Source organism: Carlito syrichta, unplaced genomic scaffold, assembly GCF_000164805.1.
Source record: "Carlito syrichta isolate Samal-C Ts95f unplaced genomic scaffold, Tarsius_syrichta-2.0.1 Scaffold311045, whole genome shotgun sequence".
NCBI lineage: Eukaryota > Metazoa > Chordata > Mammalia > Primates > Tarsiidae > Carlito > Carlito syrichta.
In genome coordinates, this window is record NW_007255141.1 from 29,429 (window position 1) to 45,645 (window position 16,217).

At 43.1% G+C, this 16,217-nt stretch overlaps 1 protein-coding gene across 1 annotated transcript; it reads right to left on the bottom strand.

Moving 5' to 3' along the window:
• Nucleotides 1-11,372: 11,372 nt before the first annotated feature.
• Nucleotides 11,373-11,922, bottom strand: VPREB1 (V-set pre-B cell surrogate light chain 1). Its single transcript, XM_008068486.1, has 2 exons — nt 11,863-11,922; nt 11,373-11,776 (listed from the first exon to the last, which is right to left on the bottom strand). The coding sequence occupies exons 1-2, from the start codon at nt 11,906-11,908 to the stop codon at nt 11,373-11,375; spliced, it is 450 nt and encodes a 149-aa protein (XP_008066677.1). The 5' UTR covers nt 11,909-11,922.
• Between the last annotated feature and the right edge of the window lie 4,295 nt (nt 11,923-16,217).

Sequence of the window (16,217 nt, forward strand, 5' to 3'; positions counted from 1 at the left end):
GAACCCAGGTGATAAGGTTGTGGTTAGCCTGTGACCACGCTTGGAGTAGTGATGTACAAATGCTCCCTATACCGCCCCCTGGAGGTCATGTTAAATGGTGTTTGCACCTGTCCAGTTAGCTGATAGAGGCCAGTGGTGATAATGTGCCCAGCGGGGCAATTCCCAAGGACAATTCCCAAGGACAATGGTGACATCTGCTGAACTGAAGCTGAGGTTGAATTGGACTGTTGGAGGGTAGGAAATCGGGAGGCAATGATCTGGATCAAGTAGGTATTGATGAGATGCAGGAAATGAGAAAAGGGTACAGATTTGAGGGACTTTTCAGACTTCCAGTTAGAAGGTGGTCACGGAAGTGGAAGGAGGCAGAATAGGGGTTGTGGTTGAACTGTGAAGATAATCAACCTCTCAGCCTCTATTAATTTTTCTACTTTAGGGAGGATATTTGCATCTTGTAGCCTCCCCTGACTTGATGTGAACCCAATTATCAGAAAATATATTCATCATTTGTTCCAAAAAAAACTCCTTCATTTAGCAATAGTAGTTGGAGACTTCAATATCCCACCTTCAATAATGGGTAGAGCAATTAAACATAGGATTGGCAAGGAAAGAGAAGATTTGAACAATGCTGTATGTCAACTAGAACTAACAGACATTTACAGAACAACACTCTGTCCAGCATACACATTCTTTAAGCAGCATACACATTCTTCTCAAATGCTCTTGGAATCTCCAGGACAGATTCTATACATTAAGAGATAAAACAAATTTCACTAAGTTTAAAAGGAGTGAAATAATACAAAGTATGTTCTCCAGCCCAAAATAAAGAAATTGGTAACAGAGGAAATTTGAGGAATTTTTAAATATGTAGAAATTAAACAACACATTCCAAAGTCATCAACGGATGAAAGAAGAAATCACAAAAGAAATTAGAAAATATTTTGAGATAAGTGAAAACTAAAACATACATACCAAAACATGTGGAATCCAGCTAAAGATGTTATTAGAGAAAAATGTGTAGCTGTAAATGCCTTCATTAGAAAAGAAAAAGATCTCAAACCAATAACCTTAAGCTATACCTTAAGGACCTAGAAAAAGAGTAGTAAACTAAATCCAAAACAAGCAGAAGGAAGAACATAATAAAAATTAGACTGGAAATAGATGAAACAGAAAACAAAAGAGAAAATAAGCAAAACTAAAAGTTTGCTCTTTGAAGTGATCAACAAAGTTGACAATCCTTTAACTAGAAAAAAAAGAGACAGAAGATTCATATTACTAAATTAAAAATGAAGGGACATCACTACCTACCTTACAGAAATAAAAAGGATTATAAGGAAATAGTATGAGCAACTGTACACCAACAAATTAGACAGCCTAGATGAAATTAACAAAATCTTAGGAAGACACAACTACCATAACTGACTCAAGAAGAAACAAAAAATCTCTGAATAGACCTGTAACAAATAAAAATATTCAATTAAGCAATTTTTTAAAACTTCCCACAAAGAAATGCCCAGGGCCAGATGATTTAACTGGTGAATTCTGCCAAATATTTAAAGAATTAATACCAGTCCTTCATAAACTCTTTCAGAAAACAAGAGAAGAAGGAACATTTCCCAATTCATTTTACAATGATCCTGTGCTCTCCCTTGTTCTGAAAATGTAAGAGGTCCTCCTTCCCTGAGGTCTGGGGCTTGACTGGTGAGCAGAGGATCAGTAAGACCAAAACCCCTGATGACAAGCCCTGTCCACCTCTCTTTGCCTTGCCAGCACCTCTGGGAAGAAGAGACACCAACCCATAGCATATCTGATGGCCCTCGCTAGTAGCGGATGTGGCAAAACCTGGGTTTTGTCTGGGATGAGCTGAAAGCACAACACCCAAAGGGAAGGTTTTTAAAAAGACATCCATGTTAATGGGATCTTATGCAGTCATAAAGAAGGGCAAACATATGGACTTGGCAGCAATTTGGATGGATTTAGAGTCTATCAGACTCAGTGTTCTATCACAGAAACAAAGAACAGAGTACCATATGTTGTCACTCATAAGCAGACCTTGAACAAGCATCATAATGCTATAAGAAAGGGATTGGCAGTAGTGGGAAACTGCCAGGGGAGGAAGGGTGGGATTGGCAGTTGAGGGAAACTGCCAGGGGAGAGAGGGGCACACCTCATCAACAAGGGTACCTGCTTAGGGGTATGAACATTTGTATACCTAACCCTGAATTGTACCTCACATCTTTAAAATAAAAATAAATAAATAAACAAATACATAAATGTCAATTTTTGAAAAAGACATCTGTGTTACACATGCTGGATAAAATCACCTCTGAGATACAGAGGGTGAACAGAACTCTCACACAGACCTTTCTCAGAAACCTCTGTAACACATATAGACATTATACATGCATACTGTGGGAGAGGGCTCAAGGGCACAGATCCCTCTCCCTGATGCCTGCCTTTCCTGTACCCCAAGGGTCTCTCTCAGGTTCATATAGGTAGTGCCTTCAAATGGGGCATCATCTGAGTTTTAAAAATAAAATAAATAGGCCAGGTTCTGTGGCTTATACCTGTAATCCCAGTGTTACAGGCTGAAAAGAGTTCATTTTTATTATATTAAAACAGTCATTTAGAAAAGGCCCAGAAACTTGTATTAATAAATTTTTTTGTTACTGAGTTGGGCTAAAGGTAGAAGCCACTTGAATTTTAAAATGCACACTTTTTTCTTCTCCCCCTTTGCTGTCCTTGAATCTAGAACTGCTGCTGGTACTGAAGGGAGCATAGCCCTCTGCACTGTGCCCCCAATAAAGAGAATATGCAAAAAAACTGCACGTCCCTGGAAAAGCCTCCACCAGACCTAGATGAGAAATGAACTCTGCTGAAACCCCCTAAAACTCAGAAAATTATCTGTTCCCTTAGTCTCTAGATGACAACTGCTTCTTTTCATGTCTTTGCATTAATGTTATGTATAATGTTTAAGCCTTGTGAACAAAGCTTCCATAATAAGCAAGACTGTAACCAACTAGAAATTATGTGGCCCCAAATTGTTCAAGGAAGTTGTAACTTAGATTAGCAGGATTGATGTAATCTAAACACAGACTTATGTCAGCAAATTTTTGAGGTCTAAACAGAGATTAGAAAGAAGAAACTGAGTAATGGTCACAAGACATGTAGTCGTTATTAATCAATAGCAGCGATAGATAAGACACTCCCTGCTTTGCTGTAAATATGGTAAGAAAACTTTGCTTAAAGAAATGGGGTTTTGGTGAATACATACCCTGTTCCCTGACCCCATGGTATCAGAATAAAACTCCTTATTTCTCCAAGCTGTCTGCCTCTTGAATTGATTGACCTCAAGTGAAGTAGCCAATTGTAACATCAGCACTTTGGGAGGCAGAGGCAAGAGAATTGCTTGAGCCCAGGTGTTTAAGACAAACCTAAGCAGCATAGTGAGACCTTATCTCTACAAAAACTTAATAAATAAAATTAGCCATATGTCGTGGCACATGCCTGTAGTCCCAGCTACTTGGAAGGCTGAGTGGAAGAATTGTCTGAAGTTGAGTCTGCAGTGAGCTGTGATCATGCCACTCACTGTACACCAGCCTTGGAGACAACAGAGTGAGATATCAACTTGAAAAAAATTTTAAATAAATTTAAAGTTTTTTTAAAAATAGAATTTGAGCATTAAAAACGGAATCACAATAATCCTAGCACTTTGAGCAGCTGAGGTAAGAAGACTGCTTGAGGCCAGGAGTTTGAGGTTGCGGTGAGCTATGATTGTGCCACTGTGTTCCAGCCCGGGCAACATAGCAAGACCCCATCTCTAAAAAGCAAATGAAACTTTGTGGTGACCTCCCCATTCCCCTGAGGAAAAGTGCAAGTCCTCACAGTGGCTTCCAGCCTCCCCCCGCCCCCTTCCTCACCAACTCACTAGTCGAGCTGCTTATGGAACATTTCTGAGCACCTTTCCACCACATCATGTGCCCTGGATGTCTCCGCCACCTGGACAGCCCCTCCATTTGTTTGGCTCACACCCTCTCACTACAGATTTGGCTAGGCTGTCAGCCCCACAAAAGCCTGTCTTGCCCCTTCTCCTGGAAACGATGCCTTTCCAGGACACTCTGTCCCATCCCCACTGTATTGTCTTCCTAGCATTGTCTCTACCATACAGATTAAGGATCTGTTTAGTTGTCCCCACGGCTGGGACTCAACAGTCACTCAATACTCAATATTTGTCCAATAAAAGATTAACGTTCTTGTCCCTTAGGGGAAAAAAACTTGCAGCTACCTACCTCCACTGTATGCAAAAGTATGTCTCTCCTGGGTCTTATCAGAAAGAAAATATATATAAATATATATAATATATACAATATAATATATAGTAATATATATTTATATAGTAAATATATATGTTATGAGGGGGACCAAAAAACTCAGAAATTTATTTATAAAAAATTGTGTGTTTATTCTTACATGTTTGCACTTAAGTCACCTTCAAAATACTCTCCATTTGATGTAATACACTTATCAAGATGCTTTTTCCACTGCCCAAACACTTTTTAAACTCATCAGTATTGATGCTTTTAGCACTTCTGCCATTTTTTATTTCACCTCTTCCACACTGGCAAAATGTTTTCCTTTTAGGACTGTTTTCATCGGGGAAACAAACAAAGACCCTTGAGGTGAGATTGGGTTAATAGAGAGGATAGGGCATGGGAGTCATGCTGTTTTTTGGTTCAAAACTGCTGAACATTCAGCACAGTGTGGGCATGTGCCTTGTCAGGGTGGAAGAACCAGCCACCTATTTGCCACACACACTCACACAAAAATCACTGAAGCCGAACATTCAGATTCTTTCCATATTGTAGCAGACACTCTCAAGAATCTGTCTACATTTCTTCAGCCCATGTACTTCTATGTGGCTTTTACTTTCTGTCACTTGGACATCTCTGGCCCCCAGGACCATCTGTGCCTGCATGCAGGGCAGAGCAGGAGTGTAAGATACCAAGTTGGCCAGGCATGGTTGCTCATGCCTGCAATCCCAGAGCTTTGGGAGGCCGAAGTAGGAGGATCACTTGAGACCAGGACAGGCCTTAACTCATCCTCACTTACTAGTCATAGGAGACAGGTACTCTCCACCTGCTACCTCCAGATAACAGGAGTTTCCCTTTTAGGGTAACCTCAGTGGGGTGGGAACAGGGGTGCCTGAACTCAGCTACTGGTTTACACCAGAGATCCTGTGTTGTTCTGTGGTGCTAATTCAGGCACTGAGTTACCAAAGGGTTAAGGAGTGTGAACCTCAAACACCATACATTTTCATCTCTCCTATCTAGAAAGGTAAAGAACCTCTGCCCCCCTCCACAATGGTGGTTTGCCTGTTATAGGACTTAGGCAAGACTGCTCAGTCATGTGAATTTCCCAACCAGAATCAGGCCCTCAGCAGCAGGTGAGGAACAAGCTGACAGTTTGGTTTAGCCAAGACTTGCAATTTACCTCATAAGTCCATCAGAGGAAGAAGAAAAAGGTAATAAGGGTGGTTGAATAAAGCATCATCCATTTCCCTGCTAGATTCTGGCCTCTTAGCTGGATGAATAGAGGAGGCAGGATAGCAAAGAGAGTGAAAGAACTGTGAGTCCAGAGCCTCTAAGGGGTTGTAATGGGGACATAGGGCAAGAAAGTTGGAGGATATGAGGAAAGATGAAGGAGTGGGATGAAAAACAAAATTTCATGCAGGTTACAATTACAACTTAACAGGTTTTAAGCTGCAAGCAACAAACAATTTCTCCTACCTCTTGTTTTGAAAATTTTTTAAACAGTTTGGGAAAAGTACAATGAACACTTGTACTCCTACCACTTAGAGATAACAAAATATTTTGCCTCACCTTTAAAAACTCTCTGAATGTGTGTATTGTACTCAAAGAAACTACCCAAAAATATACCTTCTAGAACTAATAAGTACATTAGTAGGGTGGCAGGAGACAGGATCAATAACAAAATCAATTGTATTCCCATATACTAACGAATGATGGAACTGAAATTTAAAACACCATACCATTTGCAATTCCTCCAAAAAATTACATACTTAAGTAGAGATCTAACAAAACATGTCCAGCATTTGTATGCCGAAAAGTACAAAATGCCAATGAAAGAAATCAAAGAAGACCCAAATAATTGAACATACCATGTTCATGAATTGTAATACTCAAACATAGTAAATATGTCAATTCTTCCTAAATTGCTCTAGAGGCTTAATGTAATTCTTACCAAAGTCCCAGCAAGGGTTTTGTAGGCATAGACAAGCTTAGTCTAAAATTTATATGGAAAGAGGAAGGACCTAGAACAAGCAAAAAAAATTTTCAAGAGAAGAATAAATTGGAAGAATCACTCTTCACAAAGTTAGGCCTTTTTATATAGGTAAATAATCAAGACAGGACAGTACTGCAGAGGGGTAGACACATAGATTAATGAAACAAAGTAGAGAACTTAGAAAAAGACCTGTACAAATATACACAATTAATTTTTCAAAAAACAATTCAATAGAGAAAAGATCACCTTCTCAACAAATGGTGCTAGACAATTGGATATTTGTAGGCAAAAAAGAAACTTTGACCTAAATCTCACCTTATAAAAAAAACTCACAATGAATTACTGACTTGAATGTAAAATTATAAAAGTTTAATGCATTTAGAAAAAGCATAGGAGAAAATCTCCAGGACACAGGCCTAAGACAAAATTTCTTAGGCTTGACCCCATCAGTAGGATTTGTAAAAGGAAAAGTCAATAAGTGTTACAGCTCTCTTAGAATTTGTCTAACAGGTTTTCTAGTAAAAATTTCCCATGACAAAAAAAGTCAATCAATCAAATTTCATCAAAATGAAAAATATTGCTCTGTGAAAGACTCTGTTTAGGTGATGAAAAGAAAGGCTATAGAGTGACAGGGAAATTTGCAAATCATATATCCAACAAAAACTTGTATCTAGAATATATAAAGAACTCTCAAAACTCAACACTAAAAAAAACAAACAGAAAATGTGCAAAAGACATAAACAGATATTTCTCTAAAAGGATTTATACATGGCAAATGAGCACATAAAAAATGTCCAATGACATTATTCATCAAGGACATGCAAATTAAAACCACAATGAGATGTTACTCCATACTTAGCACAATGGCTAAAATAAAAAAGGGGATAACACCAATAGCTGACAAGGATGTAAAAAACTGAATCAGTCACACATCATTAGTGGGAATGTAAAGTGGTACAGCCATTTGGGAAAATAGTTTGGCAATTTCTTGTAAAACTGAAAAAAAAAGAACTTACCATACAGTGGAGTAACTGTACTGCTGAGTAAGTATCCCAGGAATATAGAAACTTAAGTTCACAAAGAAACTCATATACAAACATTCATAGTAGCTTTATTCATAACAGCCCCAAACTAGAAGCTACCCAAATATCTTTCAAAGAATGAATAGTTAAACAAATTGTGCAATCCAAATAATGGAATATTGTGCAGCAATAAAAAGGAATAGACTATTGATACATGCCACAACCTGGATGAACTTTGAGGGAATTACATTGAGTCAAAAACGTTACACAGACTGTATGCTTCTATCTATATAACATTCCTTTCTTTTCTTTTCTTTCTTTTTTTTTTTCAGTTGGAGTCTTACTCTGTAGCCCAGGCTGGAGTGCAGTGGCACAATCACAATTTACTGCAGCCTCGACCTCCTGGGTTCAGTGATCCTCCAGCCTCAGTCTTCTGAGAAGATGGGACTATAGCCACACACCACCATGCCTAGCTAATTTTTTTTATAAAGTCTCACTATGTTACCCAGGCTGCTCTTGAATTCCTAGACCCAAGCATTCCTCCCTCCTTGACCTCCCAAGTTGCTGAGATTACAGGCTTCAGCCACCATGCCTGGCCTATATAACATTCTTGAAATGACAAAACTCTAGAGATGGAAAACAGATTAGTGCTTGACAGGAGTCAGAGATGGGAGAGGTGAAAGGATGGGTGTAGTGACAAAAGTGTAGCCTGAAGGAGACTATGGGGATGGCAGAGATAAATATCTGGATTGATGACTTTACACAAAACTACATGTGTGATAAAATTGCTGTACCGATGTACACACACACACACACACACACACACACACACACACACAAATGCATGTATAACTGGAGAAGTCTGAACAAGTTCTGTGGATTGCCCCAATGTCAATTTCCTAAAATTGACATTGTACTATAATTATGCAAGATGCTAATGGTAGGAGAAACTGGGAGAGAGGTGCATGGAATCTGTCTGTACATTACTTTGCATCTTCATGCCAAGTTTTTGTTAGGCACATACATGAGTTGAAAAGATCCTGCCCACCAAGAATTTGCAGAGTAGTGGAGGAGGGAGCCTTGCTAAGTAAACTTAAAGCCGTGTAATAGGTGCTAAATGTTGGTAGGAAGACATGATGTTTGCACACTGGAGGAAATTCATAGCTAAATAAAGAGGTCAAGGAAGTCTTGCCTAAGGAGTAAGATCTGAGACAACTGTGGGACCCTGAGTCGTTGCAGCCATCTGGGGAACACTGCAAAGGGAAAGGAAGTCCTCCTGGCAGTAAACAGCATGGGTGAATGTTTGGAGGCAACCGAGAGAATCAGATGTTTAATCAAATACAATTGGCGTAACAAGGCAGAAACTGACAGTGAAGGTGTGCACAAGAATTGGGACTTGGGACAGAGTCTGAGCCAGCCTCTGAAGGTTTTGTCATGGCAAGGAGTATGAATTGTATCCCTAAAACCTGTGCTGAGTTTTCACAAGCCAGATGCAGCTGTTAACCACTTGAAATGTGTTTGGCTCAAATTAAGATGAGCCATAAATATAAAATACATCCTGGGTTTTGAAGAGTAAAAAAACAGTTTAAACTATCTAGTAACCAATTTTTATATGGATTATAAGTTGAAATGATAATATTTAGATATATTGTGTTAAATTTAAAATATTACATTTTTTTAAGAGACAGAGTTTCACTCTGTCATCCAGACTAGAGTGTAGTGGCATGATGTTGACTCACTGCAGCCTCCACCTCCTGGCCTTAAGAGAACCTCCTACCTCAGCCTCCAGAGTACCTGGGACTATAGGCATATACAACCATGGCCCACTAATTTTTAAATTTTTTTTGTAGATATGTCATGTCCTGGTGTTTCCCAGACTGGTCTTGAACTCTTCAGTCTTCCAAAGCGCTGGGGTTATAGATGTGAGCTACCACACCTGGACTTTAAAAATATATTATCAAAAATTGTTTTTCCTGTTTCTCTAAAAAAAAAATTTTACCATGCAGCCACTAGGAAATTGGAAATTACAGATGTGGCTTGCATATGTGCCCTAGAATAGCAGAGACAACAAAAGTTTAGAGAAGAGGAGTGCAGGCAAAACTAGATCTAGGAGTAATGAAGGTGACAAGTGCAGGGTGACAATTTACAGCAGAGGGATCTATGACCAGGAGGCCAGATAATGGTCAAGGTGAGAAATGATTCAGACTAAAGAAAAGGCTTTGACAAGAGGAAGAATGCCAGATTAGTGACTGATAAGGAAATAATAATGCCACTATTTTGTTGAGTGCCCATGATGGTTAGGCACTTTGCATAAATTAATCCATGCTGTTATTATCCCTTTATATACAACACTGGCAACTCTGGCCTAGATTTCAAGTGTCCCTACCAGGGCCAGCCAGAGCTAAGACTCACACTGCCTGGTCTGAGGCCCACATCCAGAGATTAGGCCTCTCTTGAGCCGGTGAGGCTGGGGTATTGGGATACTGAAGCTGTTCGACTCAACTCCGACTTTCTAGATTTCTTGCCATGGCATGGAATCTCAGAATCACCAAGGATGAAGAGGGGACAGGCTACAAGCAAAAGACAGAGTTATTTTGGAGCCACCTAGCTGGGCTTTAAAAACATGGGCTCTTCCCAGATACAAAAACCTGATACAGAAAGAACTCAGTGAATGTGAGGAAGCAAAAGCCCTGACAGTCCCCAGAACATGGCATGAAACTGAGACCATTGTACAAAAGAGAGACTCACAGGTCACTTGTGGAAGGACCGATATTGGCATGCGTCCACCTCTCTGTGGTGGACTCAAAGTCTTTTTAGCCACAGTGAATGGGTGGTTTCAACTAAGTTTAGGGCCATGAGGGAGATGGCCTGCCCAACCCCTCTCTGAGTGTGAGGCATATCTATACACTGTGTGGATGCCTGCATGAAGGGTCCCTCTCTGTAGGGCACATTCAGACTTGCCATCCTTGAGCTCAAGGGATCACACTCTGGGCCACAGCTGTGGGAATTTCGTCATTCCTTGTCACCCAAGAAGCCAGTGCAGCCTCAAGAAGACCACTTCCCTCGTGCCTCTAGGTTTCTTCATGGGCCCCGAGGCTCAGGATTCCTGTGGTCATCAGGTAGAAGGAGTTGAGGGGGACTTTGATAATCCCACCAAGTAGGACTTGGCTAAAACCTGGGGCGTTTTCTAGACTAGGAATTGGTGAACTGGCCTGAGTGCCCTACCCAAACCAGTCCCATCTGTTTCTGTGACTAAAGTTTAATAGGAACATAGCCAAACCCATTTGTTCACAGATTGTCTGTGGCTCTTTCTCGCTACAGACAGAATTGAGCAGTTGTGACAAAGACCATGTGACCCCCTATCACTCTTCTGTGCAGAAGAATAAATGTGTTTCTCTCATCTAGACCAGTGGTTTTCAATCAGGGCCACTTTGCCACCTAGGGGACATTTGGCAATGTCTGGAGACATTTTTAGTTGTCACAATTGGGGTAGGGAGGAGGCACTGATAAGTAGAGGCCAGGGATGCTGCTCAACATCCTACAATGCATGGGACAGCTTCACAACCAAGAACTGTCCAGCACATAATATCAGTTTCACCAGGGTGGGGAACCTGCCGTAGACCCACCACCTGGCTCTCATTCTCCTCCCCAGCAGCCCAGTAAAGGCATTTGCAAAGGTTTTTTAATCCTGTAACTCCTGAGCAGAATCAGATGACAATAGAGGATAGAGGCTCCTGTCCTTGGCAAGGATGTCTTCCCCTACGAAGTACTTTTGTCAGCCCCTTGCTTCCCATGACCCATAGAGTACTCTCCACAGCACCTTGGTCAGTCTCCTGGGGCCTTTGCCCTAGGTTGGTCCTACAAGACCATGCACCAGTCAGACCAAACTCAGCAAAAAGACACAAACAGCTTTAATACCCTAACACGGGCTCCAGCGGGGTTTACAGCAACTGCAGGGCAGGAGGAAACCAAGCAGCAGTGTCCTCAGCTCTGCAAGCTTCCATGGCCTCCTCCTCCACGCTGGCTTCTCCAAGTGGATGGTGCCCCACTTCAGGCCAAGGTACGTGTGTCCCGGAGTGCAGCAGGCTCCGAGTCTTCCCTCCTTTCCCTCTCTTTAGCTTTCTCCCTTCTCTCCGAGCTCTGGAGCCCCATCGCACAGTAATACATAGCCTCATCCTCCGGCTGCAGCTCGGAGATGCTTAAGTAGCCCCTGTTCCTGGCCATGTCTTTGGATCCAGAGAAGCGAGGAGGGACCTCGGGGCCCTGACTCTTGTCTGAGTGTGAGAAATATCTCAGCAGGAACCTAGGTGAGTGGCCTGGCTTCTGCTGGTACCAGTAGATGCTGTAAACACCGATGTAATGATCGCTGCTCAGGGTGCAGGTGAGGCGGATTGTGGTTCCGAGGGATGAGGACACAGATGGCGGCTGATGCAGCACTGGCTGAGGGCCACCACCTGGGGACACAGAAACATGTGGGCCCCTGGACCAGGACAAGGGAAGGGAAAGGACAGGGGGCTGTGGGCTCCAGGGGTTCCCTCACCTGTGCAGTAGACAAGGAGTACGAGCAGGACAGGAGTCAAGGACATGGTGCAAACCTGCAATGCTCTGCCTCCGGCGGCCATGGCTTCTTAGGACCTGACGAGCTGGGCCAGCATCCTCCTCCCTGCTCTGAGGGGTGGGGCCAGTACACACTAAACTTTCTTGGGTTTGCAGCAGTGGTTATTGGAGCGGCCCAGTGGCAGCCTTTGCGGCTTTGTTCTTGCCCTGTGGAAGCATTTGGGGAGGAAGCACCTGCTGGAAACTCTCAGACCTATACCCTGGAGGCCGACTTCTAGGCTCAGGTCCCTGAGGGAGTGACCTCAACTTCCCTGAGGAAGCTGAGCCCCACGTAAATAAATTCCTTGCCCAAATTTAAATGGTGGTGAAAACACCTGCTTTGTACAGCAGAAGACGTTGGGGACCCCAGGGGGAGTGGGATGCTCTGCCTCTTCCACACTCCAGCCCTGCCCTCAACCCAGCATCTGTCCCACCTAGAATGAAAAGGAGTGACAGGGGTCTTTAAGAAAGAAGTCTTAAGGGACCTACCTAGCACCATTCTCTTCCCACTCTCTGGCTTACTCAGCAGGCACACTTGGCCCTGGCATGGACTGAATTGTGTCCCTCAAATCCGTAGGTTGAAGAACCAACCCTCAGTATAGCTACATTTGTAGGCAAGGCCTTGGAGGAGGGAATTAAGGATAAATGAGGTCATATGGGTGGGGCCCTGGTCCAGTTCAACTGGTGTCCTTATAAAAGGGGAAATTTGAACTCAGACAGGCAGAGGGAAGATGGTATGAAGCGACAGAGAAAGTGGAACCTGCAAGCCAAGGAGAAAGACTAGAGCAGACCCTTCCCTCAGAGCCCTCCAAAAGAATCCACCCTGCAACACCTGGGTTTGGCCTTCTGGCCTCCAGGATTGGGAGAAAATACATTTCCATTGTTAAACCACCCAGTCTGTGGCACTTTGATACTGTAGCCCTACACAACTAATGCAGAAGTGTTTCCATTCTTTAGGTCTGCTGTGACAAAGTACCATTAACCAGGAGGCTTGTAAACAACAGAGATGTATTTCTCACAGCTCTGGAACTGGGATATACAAATCAGGACACTGGTAGAGTCCGTGTCTGGTGAGGGTGCACTTGTGTACTCATAGGCACCCATCTTCTCACTGTAACCTAAGTGGCGGAAGGGATGAGCAACCTCTCTTGGGCTTTGTTTATAAGGGCACTAATTACATTCATGAGGCTCTGTCCCCATGACCTAATCCTCCCCCATGCCTCGCCTCCTAATAACATCATTTTGGGGTTAGGATTTCAACATAGGAATTCTGGGGAGATGCAAACATTCAAATCATAGCCAGAAGTCATTCCAGGATGACTCAAAAGGTCTCTTGTGCCACATGCTTGTCCTTCACCAAAATGCTGGAGTCTGTCCCCTTGGATCTGCACAAGCCTGTGATATGGCTGAAGTGACCCCAGGTGGACTAGGTCGTATTAAGCACCTTTTATTAGCTCTCAAGAATATTATTATTAGCAAGTGGGTGTACACCAGGACACGTTACTCACAAACACATGAGGAGGAAGCACACCTTTGACTCAGATGAGCCCCCTGCATGCTCTCAAGCTGCCCACATCCATTCTCTCCTCCCCACCCTGGTACCTGGCTAGGCAACTCTGGAAGCCCACCCTTCTTCTTGCTGCCTCCCTGGCCAGCAGCTCCAACAGGCCAGGCAAGGGGAGGGGAGGGCCTAGGCAAGCATTGGGCATCTTGACCACCCTCTGTCCAGTCACAGCTGCAGCCACATCAATGACCTTTCCCTCCTCCCTTCTCAGCACAGGCTGATGGGTGATGAGGAATTAACTAGGGAGTGCTAATTCCCGGAGAAGGGACAAGAAGCTTTGTTTATTCATTCATTCATTTTCTCATCCAGTGGTTCATCCGCATGTTGTCCATGTATTTATGATGAGAAATGCACCTCCCTGATCCTTCCCAGGGCACCCAGTTCTTGGAAGTCGGGGCAGGAGATGGTCCCACTTGTGAGTACTGGCACTACTGCAGCCCTCGAGCCAGTCCTACCATTCACTGTCAGTTTTTTTTATCCCTGTAAGTCTCAGAGGGGACAGGTGGTTCTACTCTCAAGTTGAAAGTAAATGCTCATAGTTATACTTAACAAGTGAGGCCAGATCCACTCCTCAACTATAGAGACACTCTGGTCCCAACTTTGTTTTGCAACCTTAATCTTGCTGTCCAGGACCTTTGCCCCGCCCACCTGCAATGATTGGTTCCCAACGGCTACTGTGTGTACTGGGAAGTGCTCCAGCCCTTCCATTTCTTGCTGGAAATAGTCTCCACCCCCAGGAACATCTGGAGTTAGATGGAGGTCACATTCTTTGAACTCTGCCCTCTCCCAGCTCTGGGCAGCTATCCCCACCTCTAGTCCCCTCAGCCTTGCCCTCAACCCCTCAGCATCTGGACTCATGGACCATATCCCTGGCTACACTCAACCCTTTTTAGGTAATTCTAGACCAAGAGAAGGTTGTTGAGCTCTGTGACAAACCTCGAGGTCCACAAGGATGTCAGGGTAGACAGGAGGCCATTCAGTGCCCCTGCCTAGTTTATAGGTACCTTATTTTTATTTTTATTTTTAGAGACATGGTTTCTATCTGTCACCCTGACGGGAGTGCAGTGGCACAATCATGGCTTACTACAGCCTCTAACTCCTGGACTCAAGCTATCCTCCCAATTCAGCCTCCTGAGTAGCTGGGACCACAGGTGTGTGCCAACACACCTACCTAATTTTTGCTTTTTTTTTTAAGAGACAGGGTCTCACTATGTTGCCTAAACTGTTCTCACTCCTGGCCTCAAGTGATCCTCACACCTTGGCCTCTCAAAGTGCTGGGATTGCAAGTGTAAGCCACTATACCTGACCTTTTAGATATTTTATATGTTCTGCTTTGGTGACCTATGGCTGCATGGCAAGTCACCTAAAACACAGTGGTTTAAAACAACAGTTGATGAGTTCCCTAATTCTATAGGTTGCCTGGGTGGCTCTTCTGGTTCCACCCAGAATTGTGCATGTGGTTCAGTCAAATGATGGCCAGACTGGCTGGTCTGGGAGGTTCATGATGGTGCCTTGTTCACATAGCTCTGATCTCAGCAAGGCCCCCGTTCTTTCATCCAGTGGTCCCTCTGGTCACCAGTCCCCTCACATCAGAAGCTCTACTATTTCCTCTTCTGCCTCATTTCTCATCTGAAGCATGTTTATCTCGTGCCTTGCCACCCTTCTGCTCTCACATGGTGCTAAGCACTGGCACCAAGCTCTTTGTCACCAGAAGACCTTTGCCCATGATCCCAATGCCTGAATCAATCCTGGTCCTCTCAGAACTAGCCTCCTTCTTCAGGTGCTCACTACAGTGTCACCTCCTGGGCAGCCTCAGCTAACTGCCCCAGGTAAGTGGGCTCACCCTCCTCTTCCTGTGTTACGTGTTACACTCATTTTTGTCAGAGCATTTATCACAGGTTACAACTCCATATGTGCTTGTTCTTGTCCCATCTCCTGTCCATAATCTTTATGGGTACAGGGGCCTCTATTTAGTTTGTCACTAAATGTTCAACCTTTAGCTAATCTGGTACCCCCATATACAGTTGACCCTCGAACAACACAGGTTTGAACTGTGTGGGTCCACTTATACATGGATTTTCTTCCATCTCTGCCACCCATGGGAGACGAAGACCAAACCCTCCTCTTCCTCCTCCTTCTCCTGTAGGATGATCCATTTCCACCTAGTGAATAGGAAGTATATGTTCTTTTTTTTAATATCTCAAAAGGTGAGGTCTTTATTCTTTTGACATAACCATGGTGCCATTATGACACCCAACAAATTGCCAATTATATCATAAACTTCAAATAATACATTGTTTAAGAGCTTACTTATTTGAATCAAGGTCCTGTGAAGGTTCACACATTGCTATTTGTTGAGGTGTCTCTTGAGTTTCTTGTAATCCCCACCACCAACACCACCCATTTCTCTCTTTTTCCTTGCAATTTCTTGACTGAAGAAACCAAATCATTTGTCTGTAATGTTGTTCACAGTCTAGATTTTGTAGCATTGTTTTTAATAACAAAACAATGAAGCCAGTAGATGCTGTCCATCAAAGGAAAGTCAGTTAAATAAACGTGAATACATTTATAAATAAATAAATGGAATGGAATTCCTAAAAGCTCTGTGATTAATTTACATCAACCAAAAAGAAGTAACAAATATTTGTTAAATCTATACTGTGTGCCAGGTTCTATTCTAGGGGCTAAAGACATAGCAATGAACAAAACAAAATCCTTGTCCTTCTGAAATCTGT

Bases quoted from the DNA above. Each gene is read 5' to 3' on its own strand.
- VPREB1 (XM_008068486.1), bottom strand. From the start codon at position 11,908: ATGTCCTTGACTCCTGTCCTGCTCGTACTCCTTGTCTACTGCACAG. The intron at 11,777-11,862 runs GTGAGGGAACCC...CTGTGTCCCCAG, and splicing joins ACTCCTTGTCTACTGCACAG to GTGGTGGCCCTCAGCCAGTG.